We start from the raw sequence: 25,502 nt of genomic DNA, 5'->3' as shown, positions 1-25,502 counted from the left end.
AATAAGAAAGAGCCATGCTCTTGCAATAGGGTTTCAAATACCAGTTTCCCCTAAGAATTGTTAATTTATAATAAAATCAGAACTGAGGGCTAACTTACATTGTTACCGTAACAGCAACAATTATGGCAGGCATAGGCAAACTCAGATGTTTTGGGACTACAACTCCCATCATCCCTGACCACTGGTCCTGTTAGCTAGGGGTGATGGGAGTTGTAGTCCCAAAACTTCTAGAGGGTCGAGTTTGCCTAAGCCTGAATTATGGCAATAGTTCTTCCCTGTCATGGGCCAGGAGTCAGCTTCGCCTGCTGAACAGCAGCCTGAAGGGGGAGAAGGCAGAGTGACTCCACCTGCAGCTGATCAGCCATTAAGGACACAGGGGAGGAGGTGCTGATGAGAACCAGCTGGCTTCAGCCTTCTGCAGCAGAGCTTCCACCAGCAGTCAGATGCCGGTAACAATGCCTGTAGTTCTGGCCCTGTCTTGCTGCTTCCTGCTCTCCCTTGGCTCTGTGATCATCTGGATTCCCTGGCCTCTGGGCAGGACATCGTGGTAACAGTTTCATAATATTCAGCATGGCAATATATCACAGATCACAACGTATGGGTGTGCTATGTACAAAGCCATGATGTGGGAAAAACTGGTCATTGCTTCTCTCATGATTCCTGCTGCCCCTGTTGCAACAGTTGTAACAATAGGTTAAAAGTAAGTGAAAATGGATCCGTGTTTTTTTTTTACCCCTAAGTAGTGGCAGTCGCCAAGACATCACCCTGTTCGCCTCTACATAGTTCCATCCTTATTTCAGACATCATGATATATAGGTATAGCATGATGTTGAAAACCAGACCTAATCAGTATCCTAGATGATGGTTCCCTACTTCAGATCTGCTATCATTAAATTAATAAAAGTAGCCCAGTTCACCCAAGCTTATTTCTCGCCTCCTTATTTCCCTGGGCGACCACAAAGCTTTACTGAATAAAGATATGATTAAGAAGAGTGTTGAAGGTGTCGGAATCTAACAGTCTATATTTGGGGTGGGGAACCAGCAGGCCTCTACATGTTGCTACAGACTACAACTCCCATCATCCATGGCCATTGGCTGTGCTGATGGGAGGTGGAGTCAACAACATCTGGAGAGATAACAGAGTCCCAACCCTGGCCTACGACATGGGAGATTTGTATAGGCAGAAGGAAGCAAATGAGTCTAACATCAAATTCAGTGAAACTCACCATTCAAACAGAATAGATATTATTATTACTACTACAGTGGTACCTCGGGTTACATACGCTTCAGGTTACATACGCTTCAGGTTACAGACTCCACTAACCCAGAAATAGTGCTTCAGGTTAAGAATTTTGCTTCAGGATGAGAACAGAAATCGTGCTCCAGCGGCGCGGCGGCAGCAGCAGGCCCCATTAGCTAAAGTGGTGCTTCAGGTTAAGAACAGTTTCAGGTTAAGTACGGACCTCTGGAACGAATTAAGTACTAAACCCAAGGTACCACTGTACTACTACTACACTGGAAGCTTGCGGCAGTGAACAAACAAGAAAACATTTACTGTGCTAACTGCAAAAGCAAAACATAATCATTCAATATTTTGAATGTGTTCCGTTTTATGTACTGGAGTAGTTTTCTCAACAATTTGAGGGGGGAAACATTGTTTTCTTTCGCACTTTAACTGTCAGAATTGAGTAAGGCTTACCTGTTTTATCCTGGGATTTGCCTTGGGCAACAGGCTGGCTGACAAAACAGATGTAAACGGAGAGCAGCAAAGCTCTGGGAAGGGATTTGGTATGGATGGGATTTCTAGTACATCAAGTTCTGTCTTTTTCCCCCTACGTTGAGAGATAATAATATATAGTTCATACAAAACAATTCTCTAATTCCAAGCTAAAATGCAAAAAATACAAGAAATGAAAAATGTTTGTGAAGGGAAAAATGTAAAGCTGAAAGACGCAGAGATTTCATTAGGCAGACTTTAAAGGTAGCAAGACTCTGAATCTCAAGGTCATGGGTCTGAGCCCCATGTTGCGCAAAAGATTCCTGAACTGCAGGGGGATGGACTAGATGACCCTCGTGGTCCCTTCCAAATCTACAGTTCTATGAATCTATGAATTCAATAAGCACCAGTTCTATTGTCTTTTCAGGGGCTGCTGAACACCCTTTCTCTTCCAGCAATCCTTTTAAGTCTATCTTAAGTGTATCCTAGATTGGATATAAACTTGTTTTTACATGTTTTTACTGCTGATGATTTTATGATTTTTAAATTATTAATTACTTTGAGATGTTTCATGGGAAGTTATTCATAAATGGAATGAAATTAAATAAGTAAGCAAAAAACCTAACTAGGCAGTTGCTGCTCAGTTCTGCCCGATGAAGAGTTCTGTGCACTTTCAAAGCTTGCACAGTCACTCCCAAAACCTGATCCGCTAAAATATCTCATAGATTCTGGGAAATAACTTTCTATAAAGGAAACAGTAATTGCTTCTGTGACAAGAACAGTGCTAGAATATTGGCTATCGTTGGCCACCATTTCTCATTAATGACTTAGCCAATTCAAAGTCAAAATAATGCAGGTTCAAGGGTGAGACAAAAATCTTAAGCACCATAGAACAATTTCCAGTCTTCTGGTTTGGGTAAGCTTGAAGTTACAGTCTTAATCCTTACAAGGAATTATATTGTAAAAAGTTCCAAGTGAAACCAACCATAGTTAATCGTTAACTTATGAGGATCACAAACATTCTGCTTGATCTCTTGAAGTGAGATCCACCATGTTCAATGGGGCTCATTCCAAAATATGACTGCATAAAAGGGCAACTTTAGGCTTGCATACTTACTTTGGGTAAATCCCATTTAAATTCAAATTAATATGAACACAATCCAGGGCTAGCCCTAGTATGAACCAGTATAAGAGAGCTAGTTCAGGAGGCAAATAATACAAGGGACTCCCATTGATGGTCAGCAAATTTTGGCACCATTCAAATGTTATGTTTCCCATCACAAAATGTCTTGAACTGTCCCTGGCAGGGATCAGGAGTGACATTTCAGGTAATCTCAAATGCATTGTTTAAGATCTTTTTCCATTAAAGCTTTTAGAACAATAAAAACACACAGTTGTGCTGATTACCCATTACCATCAGCACCATAAATACTGACGATTCTGCTTTAAAGTTACTCTTTAACTTTCCTGCTGCTCTTTACCTGCTAGGCATCTGGAAGATTTATGGCCCATAAGGAAAGTTTCTGCATTTATTAATTTCATAAATAAGCAGACAGTGAAAATTCAACAGAATAATTTATTCTGCCTTTTTACATGTACACAATTATAAATCCATCTGACTACTTTACTACAGTACAGCCTCAATAAATTAAAAAAACATAGAATTTATATACTGCTTGATTGCGAGAAATCCCAAATGTCAAATACACAAATGTCTCCATATACAAATAAGTCTGTATAACCCATCTAATTTAAACAGTCAAAATGAAAGTCTAAAGAGAATGCTACTGGAAAAACCTGGGTGTTTTCAGACTGCCACTTTTTCAGGGGGGGATCCAATCACATACCAATAAATTCAGGTTGCAAAGTTAAAATTAATTTGAAACTCATCTACTGTTGTGTATGTTGATGGGTTCGGTTGGTTCCTGTAGTTTTTGCCCCATTCTAGCTGCTGGGTGGAGCTTTTCCCTCAGTCTAGTTACGTTATAATAAAGCAAGGTTTTGTTTGAAGGCCTGGGGTATGTACAGTATTGTTTTCTCCCTGAACCAACACAACATGCACAACCATTCTCCCCTCACAACACACAAGTCAGACTTTTTGCAATAAGGAAATGCCTTAATGCCTTATTTTGCAATATGGGGAAAGCCCTGTAAAGTGGAATAACACAAGCTGCTCTAATCTCCCCACACACATATCAGAATGAATGCTCCATAGGTAGCAAATATCACCTGATCTCCCCAAGAAGTTCAGTGCAAACAAATCAGGTGGTCTGGAAGCAGCCGCAGTCTCATTAAGCATGACAAAAGTGAACATGAAACAATGGTGCCTCAATTCACTTTCAGAAAATTATCCTTGTCACTTGACTCCTTGTCAGAAAGTTCTTTTGTCATGGTAAACAGAACCCAGTACTCTCTATTCCCCAGGTAAGATTTAGCAATAGAGTGCCCCACCCTTACGTGTGGAAAATGTTATTAACATAAAAGAATGCCAATCACAAAACCCACTGAAATAGTAACTTTTAAAAATCCACGCAAAGTGACAGTTTGATGGGATTTTCTACCACATACCTTCAACCCAATTTTACTTCCAAAATCGAATCCAATATATAATTACACAGGCCTCCGAAACATTTCTAGCAGTTCTGTGCTGGTGTCAACCTTCCCCCAATTGTTCAAAGGCACCCAAGTTCTTTGCCTTGAGTTTCACCTAGTTCAGACAGGGCCCCCTGCTAGAGATTCTTTGGCCCACAGATGCCCAAGGGGAGATCACCTGTTCAGAAGGAAAGGCTTGCAAGCTCTTATTCTTGCTGGGGGGGGGGGATGAATAAGGAGGAGGGAGGCCCTAAAAAAAAAAGGTGAGGGGGGCTGTGGCCTTGCAGATGATGCCGGAATGACTACCAGCAGATCCAGCCAGGATGGCCAATAGCCAGAGATGAGGAGAGCTGTAGCCCAAACTGGAAGTTGTCCACCATGTTGTCCACCCCTGCTCTAAAACAAATGAACTTTCCCCCTACTTGCCAGAGAGAGACTTCTCTTGAGAATCTACCTGCTCATCTAATAACCCAGCATAAAAGGTAAAGGTAAAGGGACCCCTGACCATTAGGTCCAGTCGTGGCCGACTCTGGGGTTGCAGCGCTCATCTCGCTTTATTGGCCAAGGGAGCCGGCGTATGGCTTCCGGTTCATGTGGCCAGCATGACTAAGCCGCTTCTGGCAAACCAGAAGCGGTACCTATTTATCTACTTGCACTTTGATGTGCTTTCGAACTGCTACATTGGCAGGAACAGGGACCGAGCAACGGGAGCTCACCCCGTCGCAGGGATTCGAACTGCCAACCTTCTGATCGGCAAGTCCTAGGCTCTGTGGTTTAACCCACAGTGCCACCCACGTCCCTATAACCCAGCATAGGATCATAGAATTGTGGAGCAGGAAGGAACCCCGAGGGTCATCCAGCCCAACCCCCCTGCAATGCAGGAATCTCAACTGAAGCATCCATGACAAAATGGGCCACTCGACGCCTCCAGTGTTAACCAGCAGACATCTCGGCAATTGTCCTCTTCCCCTCTTGACATCATTAAGATACACTCCCCCTGCACATGGAGGCTTCTTCCAGTAGCTCTCCCGGGGCTCTGAGCCGCCCTCTTTGCTCCCTACCTAGGATCCCTTAACTTGAAAGGATGCCCCTCCTTTGTACTTGAACCCCTCCCCCCCCTTTCCACCAGGCACCCAAAGCGGCCAGGTTTACCTGTCTTCCCTGAGGCGAGCCGAGAGGAGGGGCGGCGCTGGCGTGAGCCAAGGCGAGAAGGCGAGCTCTCCGAGGCGGCGACCCCCGCCGCCCTTCGGGGAAAGTCCTCCGCGGCGCTCCACCGCAACCCTCCCTGCGCTGCTCCGCAAACCTGCAGCCACAGGGGTGGCCATCATCCCCCCCCCCAAACCGGTTGCTGCTGCTGCTGCTGCCGCCGCCGCCTCCTCCGTTGCAGCTCCTAAAGGCACATCAGCATCCCTCCTGGACCGGTCGGGATCCCGGGGCCGGAGGTGCCCGCTGGCGGCTGCTCGAGCGCGGGAGAGACCGGCCCCGGCAGCCCCGGCGGCAGCGCACACCTTCCCTTCCTTCGCCCGGCTCTCGGCCAAGCCCCACGTGCGGCGTTCAGCGAGAAGGGGAGGAGCCGCCCGAGAAGCCAGCGAAGAGGTGATTCCCCGCGAGGAAGTCCGGGGCGGGGCTGCGGGGGGGGGGGAAGCCAGGGATCGGGGGGCCAGAGGGGCTGCCGCGGGCCGGAGGGGCACGAGAGGCGACCTCTCCCTCCCACCCACCGCCTCTCTAATTGGCACTTGAAACCAAACCGCGGAGGCTGAGCCAGTGCACACTTACCTGGGAGTAACGCCACCGACCACAATAGGACTTACTTCTGAGTAAAGATTGCTATGAGGGTGGATGCACCCCCTCACCCCACCCCATAATTGCTCTCCTGTGCTGCCAATTACGGAGAAGTGAATCCCATTGATTCCAGTGAGGCTTACTAGTTCCTTTAATAATCTGTCCTCATCTTTTATCTTGCGCTGCACAATTTTGTACAGTTGCACAATACCGCATTGTCATTTTAATTTATTATTTTTTTTTATCCTGCAAGCTGGCCCATAATGTTTTGGGAGTTTGTTTTGCCAGAGGACAGCATGTAATGAATTACATAAATAAGGGTGCATATAATTTCGCTCATGCATACCTTCCGACATTTCTCAAAAAAATATATGCTATTCAATAATAATAATAATAATAATAATAATAATAATAATAAATTTTATTATTTATATCCCATCTATCTGATTGGGTTGCCCCAGCCACTATGGGCAGCTTCCAATATATATAAAAACACAATGAAACTATACAGGGCTGTGTCTTCAGATGTCTTCTAAAGGTTATCTCCTTGGCTCAGGGGTCGCATAATTCCATACTCTCCAACATTTCTTTGATGGAAAGAGGGACGTTCTAAGGAAAAGCAGGACATTCCTGGATCAAATCAGAAACTGGGATGGCTTCTGTAAATTTGGGTCTGTCCCTGGAAAATTGGTGGGTCTGGCTCATGTAGCCTCAGCCTCTCCATACTTACTCAGAAGTCCCAATTATGTTGAAAGGACTATCCCTGGTCAACCTGTAGGTCAGGCTTCCTCAAACTCAGCCCTCCAGGTGTTTTTGGCCTACAACTCCCATGATCCCTAGCTAGCAGGACCAGTGGTTGGATGATGGGAATTGTAGTCTCAAAACATCTGGAAGGCCGAGTTTGAGGAAGCCTGCTGTAGGTAAATGAGTAGCAAGCAGTGGCCCCGTATGAGGTCTCTGTGCCATGAATCCAGCCCAGTCAGCAGGGCTCCAATGAGCATTGCAGTGTTGAGGCCCATGAGCATCTCTGCTCTTACTGGATATGAGCAGAGCCATAAGAAGAGCACTGCTGGATCCGGCCAAAGGCTCATCTGGTCCAGCACTCTGTTCCACCAGATGCTTGTGAGAAGACCACCACAACCATCTGCTTCTGCACAGAAGTATCTCTTCCTAGATAGTGGGGGGGGGGCGTTATGGCTGGATCCAGAGAAGGGTATGCAGCAATTCATTCATGCAAGAGTCTCTCTCTCTCACACACACACCCCAAAGCTGCTTCCCTCGCAAGACACCTTTGGAGGATGTACTGTCTTGGGTGTTACCATGCAGCACAGAGCCTGTTACACAACCATGTTGTGCAATTCTCTTTCTTTAAATAAAGATTTTATCAAGACCTTTCATAAAAGGTAAAGGTAAAGGGACCCCTGACCATTAGGTCCAGTCGTGACCGACTTTGGGGTTGCGGCGCTCATCTCGCTTTACTGGCTGAGGGAGCCAGCGTACAGCTTCTGGGTCACGTGGCCAGCATGACTAAGCCACTTCTGGCGAACCAGAGCAGCACACAGAAACACCGTTTACCTTCCCGCCAGAGCGGTACCTATTTATCTACTTGCACTTTGACATGCTTTCGAACTGCTAGGTGGGCAGGAGATGAGACTGAGCAATGGGAGCTCACCCCGTCGCGGGCATTCGAACCGCCAACCTTCTGACTGGCAAGTCCTAGGCTCTGTGGTTTAACCCACAGCGCCACCCGAGTCCCTAAAGACCTTTCATAGTTTGATACAATTAAAAAACAAACTAATCTAAACACAGAGCGAGAGAAGTATGCAAAGTCCTCTCATAGGTAGATCTTAATTTGCCCCACACAGAAATAAACAAACCCTACCAGCTCTCACCAGGGAACTTCCCTTCCTTTTCCCAGCCCCCCACCCTGAGAGATCTTCCCTTCCCCTCCACTTGCAGAGGGTCCTTCCCATCACCTTCATATATATGCAAACCTCTCATTAACCAGTGTAGAGGATTAAAAAACATACAAAAAGCAGAGCAAAACAAAAGCGAGAACAAAGCAGAAAAGGAAAGATAAAAATCTTAAAGGAGTACCTTTTTTAAAAAAGGAATAAAAAATACCGGTACTTACCCACCCCCCAATATTTTATTCAAGTTGGCACCGCTGCAGCTATCCATCTGTCAGAATATTCTGAAGAACTCTTGTTGTGCAATTCTATAGTATTAGCTAGCTTGCTATTTTTCAATTTCATTCACAATTTTTATTGACAATCAACCTGGTTCAAAACATCTGCATGTTGTGCCAGAGTATGTTCTTGAACAGAAGCTATTTTTTTTTTAAAAAAGGAAGAAAGCAATTCACGATCTCAGTAAATCTGAATTACCATAGTTTGTTACTAGTTTTAAAAGAGCAAAAACAGAAAGTTTTTTTAAAAAGCAGCTTGTTAAAAAAGTTTTTTTAAGGAATAAAATGTTGGCTGATGATTATTCCAGGCATAGAATGAAAGCTTTAATGTGGCGCTATCAGTGGCATTTGTGTGATGGGGAGCAGGATGCATGTGGTTGTGAAGTTGCTAAAAACAGAACAATCAAGAGACCAAAGGATTTATCCCCAGGCTTCCCTTTTCATGCTGCATGATGTGCCCTAGATGTGATTCTGTTTATGCAACTTACTAAGTTTATACTTTACACTTTACTGGAATGCAGTTTTTCATCCAACCACTTGCCAGTTTTTAAAGGGAATCCCATATAAAACCAGCAATTACTTTAAGCCATTGCGTTTTATTGACACGTTTTCTATAGTTTTAATTTGAACACTGTCATAATTAAAGCTTCCTCATTTCATACAGTCAGACTACCTGACTCACAGCCCTTTGGATTCCCTCTTTATGAAAGGACACCCACGCATATATCAATGTTCCTATAAAACCTGGTTGGCTTTAATTAAAGTGGCTCAATGTGGAGGAAGAAGTGAATGAACCCTCATATTTTTGTACCTTCCACACATCTCACCTTCTACGCTGCGTTTTAAGTTATTATTATCATCATCAGTCAGTCAACACAGGATTTATTCTAACATGCAGCTAGGCACATTTTGTGCCGTGTCAGAAAATGTCTCGAAGGCCAAATAATTTGTGATGCGGCTGGGCATATGGGATTTAATAAGGAGCTAGGTAGTTTCTAAAAAAGAAATGGATGAGCAAAGGAACTTGTAGGTTCAAAGGATGTACAAAGGATGGGGAAAAGAAAACAGAATAAGCAATTTATCCTCTGCCCTGCTGAAAGCATCCCTGTCTGCAAGGAACTCTTTCCAAAGGCAAAGTGGTACAGTTCAGTGTTCAGCAGCCTGTGGTCCAAAAGCTGTCTCTAGAAGCTACAGTTTCCTCAGGCCTTGCATGTGGCTCCTTTCTGCTCAGTCCTTCAGTAGAACTTAGGCCTGGTAGCATAGTTAGTTTTCTCCTTTTTTAAGCAGGCCGGTTGGCAAATTACAGGACAGGCCCTTGACTCTTCTTTCAGCTCTCTGTGCTTGTGCCTCCTTGTCCTTCTTTTTCCAACTCTTCTGTTGCTTTTAAAAATTATAACAGCAGCTACAGCTTGGGCCGGTTATGCTACAGTTCCCCAGGTTCCTGGAGCTTTGTTCCTTATTCTTTTGGCCCTTCACTTATCCTAGAGAACTTCACCTTGAAGAAGACTCATTTCACATGACTAGACTTCTGGAACGTTTCTAGCAAAAACATGCCATCAACAGATCACCCTAATCTGTGAAATGCTTGGGTGATGATAGAGTCATAGAATTGTAGAGTTGGAAGGGACCCTAAGGATCATCTAGTCCAACCCCCTGCAATGCAGTCCCATGTGGGGATCGAACCTGCAGCTTTGGTGTCATCAGCACCACACTCTAGCCAACTGAGTGATGTTAAAAGATTTTACCTGGGGCCAAAGGGATGCTCATGATGGTTCTTGGCACATCTCATTGGGGAGAACATTTCACCGAGGGGGATAACAATATTAAGTAAATTGTCTTGGTTGGCTAGGATGCTTTTGAAAAGAAGTGGGCACATATAGTCTTGATCAAATCATCTGTAAATTAAAATACAGTTCAGTAGCAACTTTCCTAACTATTCTAACCATTCCTGTTAATCAAAAATCTCCATTCAGTAGTTGCTTAGGAGACATTCCAATTTCTAATCTAGCCATTTTGCTACTGCTATATAAAATAATAGCTTTTGCAGTACAAATAATCTTTCTACTTGATGGAATCTCTAGCTTACAAGCATTTCAGCAAGCAAAAGGAACATCGTGTTGTAGTTCAGAATAACCAGACAAGAAGGCTTTTTGATTATAAAATATATGAACATATGAAACGGGGGTTTGAATCTAGATCAAAATTCAAACCATCAAATTTAAAGTGGGGTTTGACTGAGGAGCAAATAACTCTGGTGGTTATGGGATCTGAGCCACAGAAACGAAGGTCACAGATGCATCCTTCCCATGGACAATAAATCCCACTATGTTCAGCAAAGCTTCCTCCCTAGCAACTGTATTTATTATTGTAGGATGAGGGATGTTCATATAACATTACAGCTGCAATCCAATACAGTATAGGCCCCAATGAACACAGTGGGACTTACATCTGGGTAAACAGGCATAACATTGCACTGTAAATTGCAGTGTAGAAAATTGCCATTCCTAACTAAGGAGGGACACAGGTGGCACTGAGGGACGCGGGTGGCACTGTAGGTTAAACCACAGAGCCTAGGACTTGACGATCAGAAGGTCGGCGGTTCGAATCCCTGCGACGGGGTGAGCTCCCGTTGCTCGGTCCCTGCTCCTGCCAACGTAGCAGTTCGAAAGCACGTCAAAGTGCTTCTCTGGTGGGAAGGTAAACGGCATTTCCGTGCGCTGCTCTGGTTCGCCAGAAGCGGCTTAGTCATGCTGGCCATATGATCTGGAAGCTGTACACCGGCTTCCTCGGCCAATAAAGCGAGATGAGCGCCACAACCCCAGAGTCAGTCACGACTGGACCTAATGGTCAGGGGTCCCTTTACCTTTAACTAAGGATATAACCCTATGCGCTATTATGTGGAAATTAGACCATTTTGACCCAGTATTACAATAAAATCCACAGTATCTCTGCAAGAGCCATCAAAATGCACAAATGTTGCAATATTTCAATCACAAGTTTCCCACATGTCCGTTTGTGGCAAAAATTAGGAGAATTTAGAAATGGAGTGTACGTGAATCCTCTATCAGTGTACCACAGATGTGTATACCATCTCTAGGACATGGCATGACTTGGCTCTACTGCAGCCCTTCTCATTGGAGGTTTTCTTTCTTGTTTTTTACAGGATGAGATGACAAAGATGACAGCATTGCCCAATAAATCTGCGCAAGAAGCAAATACTGTTTGACATTAAAAATCCTGCACTATTACAGCCCAATTTAAGAGGCAATTTTAGGAAGCCAGAACACACACAAAAGGCATTGACTCTCATAGACAACTTCTACCAAGGAAATTGCTCTGCTTGCCACTTTGTGATAAACCTGAAAGCATAATTAAGGCCAGTAAGTGCATTTTAGGGTTAATTTTGCAGCTGTTCAGACTGCCTTATTGTTACAGCAAAAGTGTTAAGCAAATCATGACATCTCATTTTAGAAAGTGCAAGGTAGTCAGGCCGCAAAGTTACAGTAAGAGTTCCTGAAAATTTTCAAAGCATTAGAGAGTTATGCTTTTGCACATCACAATAGCTGTAAATTGTACAGTGTTTTCCTCCTTCCCCGCCCCCCTTATAATATTTTTCCAGCACTGGCTGACATGGTGGGAAATCAGATGTTCCCACATTCAGCCATGCAGACAGGAAGATCTCTTGAATAATAAACGCCAAAATAAATGCAACCATTAACATGAGCCTCATCTGCTGGACATTTCAGCCTTGAAAAATCTCTGAAAACATCTCTGTCTGGAACGTAAATTGCAACGGAAGATATAAATACATAACCTTTATATCCACATGACCTCCCTGTATTTGGCAAACAGCTTTGCAGCAAACAGCTGAGATTTCTTATTTTGTGCATGTAAGTGGGACCATTTGGAAATGTGTGTCAGATTGCACTGGAGAGGACTGGTGGGTGGTGGAAGAATTAATTGCAGGCGAGTGTGTTTGCAAAGTAGAAGGTTGTTGCTAGGTTAAAAGGCTTTAAAGACTTAGGACACAAGAGCTTGACGAAAATTTGCATATGCACAGCCAGGGGTCCCTTTACCTTTACTATTTATATGCACAGGTGCAAATATACTTGCAGAGAGAAAAGCCTCTGGCTCATGCTTGCAGGCCTTACTCTGAGTAATGGGGTGCAACATGATGCTTTGAGCCAGTACACTGGATGGACGCTCTGGAATTTAAGATTGTGAGCAGCTGGGGTCTCCATTTTGCAATATGTCCAGCTGCCCTGTAAGCAAAGGATGAAGGGCCCCCATGAAAAGCATAAGAAAACCGCTAGCAGCATGAGTTGTGGATATGACAGATAGCAGCTCAGTAAGGCAGGAAGTGATAGGAAAGAGGCTCTGCCTGAGGTTCTGAAGAGTCCATGGGTAAGCAAACTAAGGCCCAGGGGCCGGATCTGGCTCAATGGCCTTTTAAAGCTGGCTCGCGAACGGTCCGGAAATCAGCGTGTTTTTACATGAGTAGAATGTGTCCTTTTATTTAAAATGCATCTCTGAGTTATTTGTGGGGCATAGGAATTTCTTCATTTTTTCTCCAAAATAAATTCCGGCCCCCCACAAGGACTGAGGGACAGTGGACCGGTCCCCTACTGAAAATGTTTGCTGACCCCTGGAGTAGACAATATTATGTTAAGGGTGAGTTGGTTGAGTGGAATTTTGCTGTTATAATGAGAAATTGGAGGGAGAGAGTAGGTTCTAATCAAAGGGCTGATTTCAAATGTACCTGCAATGCAGCAGAGGTACATTTGAGGACAGTCCAAGATTTCAACAGGGGATACCTCCCCTCCTACCTGGAGATTCACCAAACTTCTACTACAGTGGTCCCCCCAAACATTTTCCCCATGGACCATTTGAAAATTGTTGAAGGTGTTGGTAAAACAATCCCCCCCCGCATTTTGCAGCCATTGTGCTGTGTTAGATGCAGGGCGATTTTTAATTGTGTTTTAACCGCTTTTAGTTCCTGTGTTTTATTGTATTACAATTTAGAATTGCATAGAAATCAAATTAGAATACAATAACGCAATGTAAGAAAGACACAATAAAACAGAATTAAAAATCAATATGTTTCATGTAATGGACATGCCATCCCCTCTGTCTTCAACCACAAATCCAGACATGCTATGGACCACTTGAATGAGCTTACCAACCACTGGTGGTCCACAGACCACAACTTTGAAACCTTGCTCCAATATACCATAACAGTAAATATAAACAGAACAGAAAATTTGACATTTAAAAAAAACAGAGAGAAAATTACAGTCATTGCTATTAAAAGATGAAGGGGGAGTCAGCTCCTATGCTTTCCTCAAGGTTGGGATAATTCAAAAATAGCAGAAGACATTTGGGGCTTTTTCAGGAAAGTTGTGAACTCCTTTTGGCATCCTCATCAGATTTTTTATTCTCCTTCATTTAACAATGTAGACACTAAATATGCATAAGCTGTATGCAGTCCTTAATGTTTTATTGTGTTTTTAATATCCTGTTGGAAGCCACCCAGAGTGGCTGGGGAGGCCCGGCCAGATAGGCAGGGTATAAGTAATAAATAAAATAAAAATAAAACAGCAGCAGCAGCAGCAGCAACAACAACTTTTGAGAACCCTAGCTGTCAGTGGTGGCTGAGGCTACTGGACCTGATAGACTTTGCAGATCACAGGGTCATGGTCAAAAAAATATCATAGGATTTGGCCAAGTTGCTTTGGTTTTCTCCCTTTCTTCCTCTCTTGTAAAGATACTGTGCCTTGCTTTGGTTCAGAAGCGGTTCCTGCTGTCAACAGATTTTCAAAGTTGTATTAATACATCTAAGTATCTTACCTTGGTTGAGAAGGGGTCCGTTTTCAGAATTTCTAATGTGGCTTCATGCCACCATAGCTGTGTGCGCACTGTTTTTCTTAGGCTCACAAAGCCCTCTATGTGTTGTAGTTAATGCTGAGAGAGGAATGACCGTGTTCTGCACGAGGGGGATCCATAGCTCGGGTGGCTTTGAATGCAGAAAGTTCCACTTTCACTTCCTGACAACTCCAGCTAAAACAATCAGGTGACAGGAAAGACCTCTATTTACCGGAGACCCTGAAGAGCCACTCCCAGTCAGAACTGACAGTGCTGGGCTAGATGCAGTCTCAGCTGATGCAAGCCAGTTTCTTGTTCCTGAGCACCCTTGCATGATGCACCCTCCTATTGCCAGTCTCTGGGTCTCAAAATGGATGTGGGTGCAGGTCAGGTTTGAAAAGGACACAAAGCTCTGGTAGTCCTTTAAAGACTTAGGGCAGACAACCTGCTTATTGAAACATTCACCCAATTTTTTTGCAGCGAGACTGTTGGCTGCTTAGCAAGCATTCATTCTGGTCTGTGGAGAGGATAGCATTGTGTCAAAGCAAGTGTTTATCATCCCACAGTTTCCACTACATCTTCCCATTTCCCTTACTGCAAAAAGTCTGTTGTTTGAGGGCAGCAGGTTTGTAGTGCATGACTTCCCAATCAAATATAATTGTGCAACCTGAATTTGGCCATATGTGATTCAACTCCACTCCAAAAGAATGACAGCCTGGAAGCACCCTAATTTGTTAGAACAGGGGTTTTTTAAAAACACAAACCAAAAAAACCCACATTTGCCTTGGTGACCATTTCCATTTTTATAACCAGATAACCATCAGACTCACTGGCAGGTATTTATTTCCAGCTGATATTATAGAATATTGTTAGTGTTTATTTTTAGCTGCTACAGTTATTCCGCACAATTACCCCCTACCATATTTCTTTAATAGCAATTAGACAGGTTGCCTGTGATTAGAAACTGTAAACTATTGGGATGAACTTCACACTTCAAAGTGATTCTCCATCCCTTGAATCTTTTAGCATTTCATTCAACGCAAGATTGTTCTACGAAAAGAAAATCCAAATTTAGGTTCTAGGAAACACAGTTCTTCTGCCTGCTGTGCCTCTTTCCCTAATTGTGTCAAATTATAGAAGCAGAACCCTGTACTATTTTTGCATTTTAGCTGAGACAACTGAGAGAATTTTTAATGTGCTGTTCTCAGCATGTTACACATCTGCGCCTTAGCAGCAAAATTGTGTATTCAATATTTGTAAAATTCTTCTGGTATTAATTGCCTCTAAGGTCTGGGCAGCAAGCAGTCTCAGGGAATCCCACCTTTTCTCATATGAACCTGCCCTGGGCTAAGGGCAGACAACATGGTTTCTACCAGGAGCAAGACCCTTTTAAATAATAATAATAATAATAATAATAATAATAATAATAATAATGTTCCTCTTTGGTCACTTTTCAGACATATAAAAATAATTTATATGTAAAGCAAGAAGATTTTGTGCACACAGGCATGAATTGATGGAATCAGCAGCTATGTGGCTAGTCAGTCAGTAGGCATGCACCTGTTTAGTGTGGACCTTGGCAATTTCGCCTCCCAACATTGCCTGGGAAGAGCCATTGCTCAGTGACAGAACACATTTGAATGCAGCAAGTCTCGTTTTCAATTCCTTGCATGCATCTACAGGCCAGTTATAGAACCTAAGGTAGCAAAGGATGGGAAAGGCATTAAGGATAATGATTTAATTTCCTGAAATGGGAATGTTTACTTATGTTAAATTACTGCGTACCTTTAGCACGGGTGTCCTGTCCCCCCCCCCCCCCCGGACAGTAGCTCTCATGTGATTGGCTGACTGTGAATCCCATGAGAGAGGCATCCAATTTCTGTTGTGACTTTTATTCCAGTAAATGTTGTTTTTTAACCACTTTCTGTTTCGTGTGGTGAATGAAAGAGAGAGGGGAGAATGGCTGCTGTGAGAGGCTTCTCGGGCTACTACTGAGGACAGTGTTGTGCCAGTGTGATCTGTCTGAAGTGAAATAGACTTGTTCCGGCACTGACGGAAAGCCCCATGGAAACCTCCACCAGCTAAGGGACTGATAAGTGCTCTTAGGTCCTCTTGCCCTGATTCTATACCCCCTCTTCAGTGTTGGGGGATCCTTTGAAACCAGCTTCAAAAAGTCTTCTGTTGATGTGAGAGGCATCGGTATATTTAATTTCATTCTCTTTATCTTTCATCATTACCAACCTTTCCCAACTGTGATGTTTTATGTCAACATAGTACGCAGCTACAACTACACTCTTCTTTTTACTACGCAAATGAGGCGTAGTCCTTTTCCACCTCTACTCTATTCTGTCTGTGATTGTTCTTGCTGCTTCATTGAACTTGTTTCACTTTATCTTTCTCTGCTTGCAAGTAACCAAAATGGGATACTGATCTGGAAATAATGCCTTGAATAACAGTTTTTTATACTTCCATCTCGCTACTGGAAATGCCACACAAGACATCCAAAATGTTCATCTAATTTATAGCTCCATTTCATTAGTGATTCAGGCAGCAAACCTATGTTTGGTGCTGCTTACCAGGAGGTACAAGGGAAAATGGTGAGGTCAGAGGGTGCAACCATACAGGTTAAACCAATACAGCAGGCATAGGCAAACTTAGCCCTCCAGATGTTTTTGGGACTACAACTCCCATCATCCCTAGCTAACAGGACCATTGGTCAGGGATGATGGGAATTGTAGTCTCAAAACATCTGGAGGGCAGAGTTTGTCTATGCCTACGATACAGCATTGCTGCTGGTGCATTTGCATCAAATCAACCTCGTTGCCATCTACTGCCAGTAATGAGCAGTGATGTGGCCAATCAAAGGTCAGGTATGAAACAAAGTCATTCCTTTAGTTACCAACTGTGTATTGCATGTCTTCCTTCATTCTGGAAGTCCGGGGGGGGGGGGAGCGTAGGAGCTTACTTGATTTTTTTTGAGGGGGGCGGAATAACAAGAATGTTCTAAAACGATGTCGTTCAACGTAATCATTTAAGAATGAAACTAAATACAATTACTTTTATTTAACAAAACCGTAATTATTTAGAAAATATCCCAGTCTTTGCAGCATATATCTACAAATTCAGTTGCTTGATCAGAACTAGGATCACAAATAGATCTTGTCACACAAATGCAACATTAATTGGAGAGGAAAAGATGAACAGAAAAAGAAGCGCCGCTGAGCATTTTGCTGTCTTGCACATAGCTGCTCAACCTAACATGTCTACTTCAGTAGCAATTTTTAAATTTCACAACTGTAGAATTTATTAGACTCGTAAAACTACTTCGTTGACATCGTGTTGTTTAAAGTGTCATTAAAGAAGCTTTTATAATGCAGAAATCACCACCACCTCTTCTCCTACTTACAAAAAGAGGAGTTTGGGCTTTATTTTGTTTTGCATCCCCTAGCTTTAATTTTTTGAACTTAAAAGAAATATTTTAAAAGTTACCCAAACGTGAAATAAGATACTGCTTTTTTTCTGAGAACAAGAATAAATTAAACTTGGTAGCTCTGGGCCAATGGCCTTGAGAATCCCTCAAGCTGTACCTGAGCCACAGTCCTCTTTTCCTTACCCATAAATTTGTATCAATTGCCAAATAAGGTTCTGGAGTCCTCACTGCAGTTCAGAGCTGTATTACCTCTCCAGAGAGCTCTGCATGTCAGCTAACAAAATTTCCCATATGCTTCATCTGCAGATCCAAAACTGTGCGTCCCTGCCCATGCCAGCACATCCCCCTCCCTATTTTTGCTCAGCCGTCATACTTGCAGCACGCTGAGAGCATGGGGTATGCTAAAGGTAAGCACAGTAAGAAAATAAACACTGATTCCTATTCATACCTACTACCTGTTACATTTTAGACTGCGCAAATCTGCCCTCAACGATTCAGCTCATAGAGCAGGGCCTGAGAACCTGTGGCCTTCCAGATGCAACGCCTGCCATCCCTGACCATCGGTGATGCTGGCTGGGGCTGAAGGGAGCTGGAATCCAACCACATCTGGCTTCAGTTTCCCTGCCCTGTCCTAGAGGTTGCTAAAAAGTACTCTTGACATGCTGTTCAGATTCTTCTATAGAGGCCTGGGGTGCTGACCAAGTTACTGCCTTTGGAAAACAACTGTGATTTCATCAGCCTTGTTACAGCAGTTAAGGCACTTTCTAGTGTGCATGAAGACACCGTATAACAGTGCTAGTATTTATAAGAAAACTCACCTTCTATTTTATTTCTTCACTTTGGTACTGGAAAATATACAAAGACCGATAATGCTAATCCTAAAAAGACATGATCCAGCCAGAGTTAAGCACTTTTAAACCCTACTGATTTGAACACAGAACTTAAGCAATTGATGGGATTCTGAAGCAGCATGACTTTGGATGGATCTTGTCCTGCATTTTTAGCAGAAGGAAAGGAAACTTGCCCAACTGCATTTCTAGAGAGTACAGCAATAAATTTCCAAGGCAACAGGTGTCAGAACTGTGCATGTAAATTCGTGCATTTGTGAACAATATTATTAGGCAGCTAAGAGCTTCATACATTAGCATCATACAACATATTGCTAAACATCATTAATTAAGGTTAAAGTGGAAATCAACATTACCAGATCACAGCAGCAAAAGAACGAAACTTTTATGCCATGTTATGCGTTCTGAAGCAGCAGTTTCAGCTTTAAAAGGGCGAAAAAAATATTGCTATAAATTATATCTATTCTAATAACTCTTTCAGGACTTCCATGAAGTTTCTGTGCTTCACTTGACAATATATACCATCGCAACCTTGCATTTACACACAGTCCTCAGCAATATGCAATTAACCATAGTTTTATGCAGTAGTGGATAAAGTGCAAAATATTTGGTACGAAGTCCTAGTGATTGTTGTATCTTCCTTCTACGGACACTGAGGAATTGAGACTGGATCTTCCGTTAATGGCAACTGTATTTGACGGAGGCGCAACCTGAGAGAGAAAATAAGGTAGTCAGGTAGATGGAAGACCTGATGCAAAATGGAAGTCACCCACCAGTTAATTTATAATTGCAACTGTTTTGAATGCTGTCGCTGAGAGTAGAGCTGCTGAAATAAACTGGGCCTATGCATCAGTCAATTAGAGTTCCTTAGGAAGGGCGGGATAAAATGCAGCTATATGAACAGATCTACTTACACCCTCCTCTCCAGAAAGGTCTGATGCATCTTATACTAATTTAAGTGTCAAAATGCTGGGAAACTCAATTCACCACCTGGGTACATCAATAGATGTTACTCTGCCTTAGGTCCAATTGCCATATTACTAGGGATCTTCGGGGCACATCAGAAATTTAAGAGAGGTGCATGGTTGTTCCACAAAAATGCATGGCCTGCCTTTGTTGAGCTAGAGTCATAGCCACTGAAGAGCTACACCCCTGTGGCTCAGTTTCACAAAGCCTATATAATATTGGTTATGTTTGTGTGGTAAGAATTCATATGGTAACCAGCCTAGGAAAGAGACTCAGGCACTGAGCTTTCATATATACTGTACTTTTCTGTGTATAAGACTAGGTTTTCTTACTCTAAAATAATGTTTAAAATCTGGGGTCATCTTATACATGGATGCAAGTCCCCCCATTTTCTTAAATCGAAGACTCCCAAAATAGGCGTCTTATACATGGAAAAATACGGTATATATGCCTGTCAGTGTTTTTAGCCAATGAGTAAAGCCAGAGCTATGATTGTTAAGTGAGTTGTTTGGACACCAAGCAATAGGAATTTATTACTTGTTTCTCTTTTAATTCTTGCTCCAATTTGTGGTTTCATGTTCCCCACAAAGCTGATTACTTTAATGATGTCACCACACACTTGCCTCGCTCCTGTCTGCTAAAGCTCAACTGATTTTCAACATCACTAAGTAAAAGCTAGCTAGTTGAAACAGTCTGATCAAACATAGGTTTCAATATGCACTCAGCCGCATGAAAAATATATAAAACCCATGTTTCCAAACCACACGAGCGATTATTCATCTGGAGAACATTTATTTCTTGCCACATCACTAATTTTACTGTGCACTGTAGACTAGGGCTGGGTGGAAGGTTAATTTGGACCCGCTGACAGATCATTGGATGACTTGCAGTAGATTTGGCTCTGGCTAGTTAGAATTTTCTCAGATGTAAATTTTTGTCACTGTAAATGACAGCCATCCCAGTGCATGTTTCGTGGGGTGGGGCACAGGTAACTGGGCTCTGCCCCTTGAGCCACCATTTTGCACCTGGCTTTGTTCTTCACCAAGCCACTGTTTTCCAATTGGCTCAAATTGGTTCTGGAACCTCCAGGTTCTAGTTTTTTCAAAACATAGTTCCAAGCAAGCCTGAAGTTTGCAGATGCCTGCTGAAGACAATACAATGGGCCTATGCATTCATTTGATTATTAAACTGAAAGTAATGCCTTAAGATGTGTGAGCCCAAGGGAAACTAACAGGGAGAGTTCAGTCATATGATGGAAATATTCTGGAGAGAGAGAAATAGTTTCAAACCCCAACCTCATTTGACCCATTTGGTTAGCAATTACTGCAAGCTTTATTCAGCAGGAATAAAACTGCAGCACAAAAGACCACAGAGTTTGGCTCTGTACCCTAACGAGTTATTAAAGCAAGTGGAGGGGGGCAAATGCTTGGCTGAATGCAGTGGCAATTTTTGCCTTGTTTCTTGAATGCTTGGCGGATGCTGAGAGCACCTGACAGACCTTTTACCCAATTTAATAGCACAAAGCATTAGCCGAACTTTGCCATTTAAATAGGAGTTAAATGTCCTTTCACTTGTTCTTCACACACAAGTGAATGCAGTAACTTTGGGTCTGCTGACTTAAGTGTTTAATTCTTTCCCCGTGCAATACGCCTTGTTTTAAAAGTTGCAGCAACGTTTTACAGACACTGTCTGACTTCATCTTCACAAGAGGCTTAAAAATAAATTTGATACCACACTTTTCTCACCCCAGCTTCACTTCTTCATACTGTAAGATAGTGAGTTAGCACAGTCATTATCATGCTACTTTGAAAGAAAGAATAATGTTCTCAGAATATAACTGAGGGAAACTTGAAACTCCTAGAAAAAAATGAGTTATACTTGATTATGTCAATACTGTCTGCATTCTTTGGTACTTGCTCTCCTTATGATGCTTCCTGGGAAGCGATTCATAAATTCATTAATTAAACAAATGTGGGATGGCACAGGAGGTGACAAGTGAGAGAGACAAAGTGGGATTAAATTTTGCATAGCACAGGAATAACAAAAGCAGAGAAGGAAGGAGATATTTAACTATATATGCAGTTTGGGCTGGAGAGCTTTAAAAAGGCATCTCTCATGACCATATTCTAGTCATGGACAATTCATAATAGGATAATATCATTGATGGGGCACTGTCAGAATAATTAAAAAAGTTCATCTTCTTGCCACAAACCAAACAAAGCACTCTTTTTTTAAAAAAATAAGACCCCAGGATATTCAATTTCCAGCTCTATATGGATGCCTTCTTTCCCCTAACTGATGAAATACCTTTCTGAAATCTGAGACAGGAAAGCAGAGCATTAGCAAGGAATTTTCAAATTCTGAAGACAGGTAGGAGAGGCAAGGTCCTTTTGACCTTGATCTTTAAAGATTCTTCCTAACAGCTGTTTCAATGGAGGATTTGGCAGAGGGAATCAGCCCATACACTTTATGCCAAATGTATGTTTAAGGGGAAAAGCTGTATACACTCTTTCCTTTACTCAAAGCCAGCAAGAACATTTTGCAACCAGTCCTTACATCTCCCCTATTGGCACTATTCAGAAATCACACTCGTGAGATTCCTTCAACAAGATTAATGCCAGCACCGATTGCTATGGTGATTTTGAAAGTAAGCACTGTAAATCCATTGTTATTTATTTTAATGATGAGAAGAAAAAGGAAAGGGGAGAGGAGGGGGAAAAACCCAACCACCTCACCCTTCTCAATTTGGCAGCAGCTTCTCCCGAGCGGATTGCAGCCAGCAAGCTCTGGTGGATCTGTTCCGGGTCAGGGCGCTGGAGAGCCGCAGCAATCCCTCTCTGACAGACGGCAGTTGTTGGGTGGCCAGATAAAGAGGGCACCTGCCTATTTTGCTCGTTGGTTGCACAATTATTTTTCTGTTGGGAGAAGAAGAAAGAAAACCATTGCCCCGAGTGAGCTCACGCTACCTTAGACAGCAACACGCAATGCAATGCACACTTTTAGTGAACGACAGAACAGTTCTATGTCATTTTGCAAAATGCCAAGATATATGCATGTAAGAAAGCACCGTGTGGAAGTTGAGGACAAATGTTATTGTTGGGTTTTACCTTGTCTGCAAAATTCTGCTGCAGCTGTCTAGTTGGGCTCTGTAGAGGAGAATGGTTCTTTATCTCTGTGTTGGACACTGATGAGGAAAGGTCAAGGGACAATTGCTCTTTCAGTGGCCTGGGCGCACTGGGTGCACATGTTTTGCTGAACGACTGCGACCTCCTAACTGCTGAAGATACAGCAAGAGCAAAAGGTGACGGCCTGGAGCTGGAATACGGTTGCGGCAAAACGAAAGTCCTCAGGGTTTTCAGATTTAATGGAGGAGGTTGGGAGCAGGGGGAATTCGGAGGTTTGGGCATTGTTACAGGAGGAGTGGTGACTTTTGTCTTTTCCTCGCTGTGTCCGTTTTCAGTCTTTTCCTCTACTAATTGAGAAGGAACAGTAACTGTCCTAGGAAATGGAAAAGAAGTATGATCTGGCGAGGCCAACTTTTTTTCTGGCTCCATACTCTTAGCTTCGTTTTGCGTAGGGCTACTAATGGAATTGCTTCTTGCAATCGCAGACGTTACATAATGAGAAGAAGCCCTCTTTTGCATCTGTAAATAGAAGTTGCTTGGTTTTGCTGTAGGACTTAAGATCCTTGGTTTTTCTTGCACCGGTGGGGGCGGACTTTTCTTCTCCGTGCTTAGCACAAATGGAGCTGCAACATGTTGCGGACCAGGTCTGTGAGGCTCCACTTCCATTTTCTTGCCTTCGGCATTAGGGAGAGGAACTGTGGCATTATCAGCACTGTATGTTTTATGCAGCGAATCGTTCCCTAGCAACGTAACTTCATGTCTAAAAACAGGTCCTGTTGGGCTCAGGCTTTTGGAGTTATTAAGCATTTCTGTTTGCGTACCAAATTCCTGGGAATTCTCCTTGGGAGACATGTGCAAGTGGGCCGCTTCCCGATCCTCTGCCGTGTCGGACTCCCAATTCTTCACTATCTCCAGAGATTTTGGAGGCACTATTTTATAGGTAGTCATTCCAACTTTGGGTATGTAGTCTCTTGTAATCTCATTGGAAGGTTTAGGTTTAGGTTTAGAGTCTTGCCAGTGAGGTGGGTAACCTTTTGGAGGAGAACTAGCAGGGCTTTTCATGACTTTCTGTGGTAAAATGGGGCTATCCTTTTCAATTGTGTTATATTGGTTGTCGTTAGAATTTGCTCTGTCATGTGCCGATTGTTCCCTCTGTTGGTTGAACTCTGTCATAGTTCCTACGGTCTCATGTACCCTGCTGAGGAACCCTGAGGGTTGGTTCTCCTGAGCTGATTTGTGCAGGTGAGTTGAATCTTTGCGTGTGACCAGTTGGCAGCCTTGAGGACCAGTACTCTCCCTTACTTCAGTCTGACCCAAATTACCGTCGGGTGGGGTTGCCTGAATTGCAACATCCTGAGTCTTTACTGTCTCCACAATGGACTGATCCCATTTTTTATCTTGCACCCCTAGACATGCTTGAGGGCTGCATTCCTGATTTACGACTATGTCATTTTGATATGCTTGGCAGTTCAATGATTCAAGCTTGTTACTTTCTCTCACATCAATATTACTTTCTTTTGTTGGAGGAAGAAATTTTGCGTCACTGTGACCTTTATAAAAAAAAAGGAAACAAAAATTTGAAATTAGCATTAGGATCAAGTTGTTTGAATCATGAATCACTCTTTTTCATTCCAAATGGTATTAAAATGGAGCTAAACTTTCCCAGAGTACAGCTTTTTGGTACATAGCTTTTGTAGTCTTAAGTATATGTCATAGTATATGTCATATGACAGACATGAGAGGTTTTTAAAATATTAAAAAATATACATATGCTTTATATTCAGGTTTCTCTGAGCAACTGCAAGGACCCATCAATACCACTTAGGAAAAAAATTGTGGAAGACTCCTTTACATTCGCCATTCACACAATGGGCTGCATCCAATGTAACACTACATGCATATCCCTTCAGTGCAAGGATTTCTGCCTCCCCTGGCGTACCTCCAGGGGGAATTCCTATTGTGCAAGCAGAAATCTTTTGTGCTAATGGGTCACTGTAGTTGGATACCACCCGGTATATTTGAACAGACACCAACAACATTGCCAGGATTCCGCTGCAACTGAAAATACATCTTGCACAAATAACAATATAAATTTACTCACCATTGCTTGCATTTGGCTGCAATGCTCCAAGTGGCTTAGCACTGCCAAGTGTAATATTTGCAATGAATACTTGACTATGTTGAGCTCTGCAAAACATCACACCATAACAATAGACAGACTGGCATCAGTAACGTATTGAGAAAAACACTCAAATTCTATTCAGGCATTCTTCTCCTCATGTGATTACATCCTGGCCCCATCCCAAGCATTACTGCCACTGCTTCTGTACCCCCACCAGGTGTTAAGGACTCCGGACAAACCATGAGCCGAAACCAAGGTATCCCATAGTTTACGGACTGTGGGTTGGTAGGGAAAGCTAAAACCATGAGCCAGGGTTTGGATGACACAACAAGCTAAACCATGGCTTAACTCAACAAAACAAACCATGAAGGAACAAACTGGGTGCAACCTCTTTCCCTGGAGCCTACACATTTGCTTGCTTGGGCTAAGCCACGGTTTGCCATAGCATTAAATGTAAACAAGGGCACAGAATTTCCAAGTCTCAGTATAAACGTTCATGGACTTTCAGATGCATGATGTGTTATCCTAAGTTGGCAGGTACTGATGATACACATAAGTAGCAAAGAAAAAGTAGTGAGCTCAGAGGGAAATGAAACACACGCACACACACTGTTATAATTTGAATTATGTAAAATAATTTTAGAGCCCATTCACAAAGCACTACTGATGATAAACACAAACATTATGGCACTGGCAAAGTTAATTATCACATGTAGCAAGTTAAAAAACCCACTATCTTGACTGAGGCCATAAGTGAGATGGAAATGAACAAGTTCAAGTCTATCAGTTCAAGTTACGCAGTGGTGTCACACTAGAGTCTTCTTTTGGAGTTATTTTGTTTGGCGGTAGAACAAGATGGTGAACAACTTG

General features: G+C 42.8%; 2 protein-coding genes across 15 annotated transcripts in view; both read right to left on the bottom strand.

Annotated features, from left to right (window-relative positions):
- The window catches only part of GRB14 (growth factor receptor bound protein 14), a 50,855-nt gene extending 40,801 nt beyond the window's left edge, over nucleotides 1-10,054 (bottom strand). Inside the window, exons 1-2 of one of the 3 annotated variants that reach the window (XM_083577340.1) lie at nucleotides 8,226-10,054; nucleotides 1,700-1,832 (exon numbers count right to left, since the gene is read on the bottom strand). In XM_083577340.1, the coding sequence (XP_083433466.1) occupies nucleotides 1,700-1,832; nucleotides 8,226-8,272 (180 nt within the window). In that variant the 5' untranslated portion in view covers nucleotides 8,273-10,054. Of the gene's footprint in view, nucleotides 1-1,699; nucleotides 1,833-5,461; nucleotides 5,867-8,225 lie in introns of those variants that run through there. The other 2 variants (XM_083577341.1, XM_083577339.1) reach the window with 2 other exon arrangements.
- A 7,131-nt stretch (nucleotides 10,055-17,185) lies between these two features.
- COBLL1 (cordon-bleu WH2 repeat protein like 1) overlaps nucleotides 17,186-25,502 on the bottom strand; it is an 82,363-nt gene continuing 74,046 nt past the window's right edge. For 9 of the 12 annotated variants that reach the window (XM_083576870.1, XM_083576877.1, XM_083576875.1 and 6 more), the window contains 4 exons: nucleotides 24,612-24,697; nucleotides 22,493-24,060; nucleotides 22,121-22,300; nucleotides 17,186-19,129 (listed from right to left, as the gene is read on the bottom strand). In XM_083576870.1, the coding sequence (XP_083432996.1) occupies nucleotides 19,040-19,129; nucleotides 22,121-22,300; nucleotides 22,493-24,060; nucleotides 24,612-24,697 (1,924 nt within the window). In that variant the 3' untranslated portion in view covers nucleotides 17,186-19,039. The remainder of the gene's footprint in view (nucleotides 19,130-22,120; nucleotides 22,301-22,492; nucleotides 24,061-24,611; nucleotides 24,698-25,502) is intronic. The other 3 variants (XM_083576869.1, XM_083576872.1, XM_083576867.1) reach the window with 1 other exon arrangement.

This window comes from Podarcis filfolensis (genome assembly GCF_964270895.1).
Source record: "Podarcis filfolensis genome assembly, chromosome: 1".
Taxonomy (NCBI): Eukaryota; Metazoa; Chordata; class Lepidosauria; order Squamata; family Lacertidae; genus Podarcis; species Podarcis filfolensis.
Note: the sequence above shows the minus strand (reverse complement) of the source record. Positions and strands in the feature narration are given on the sequence as shown.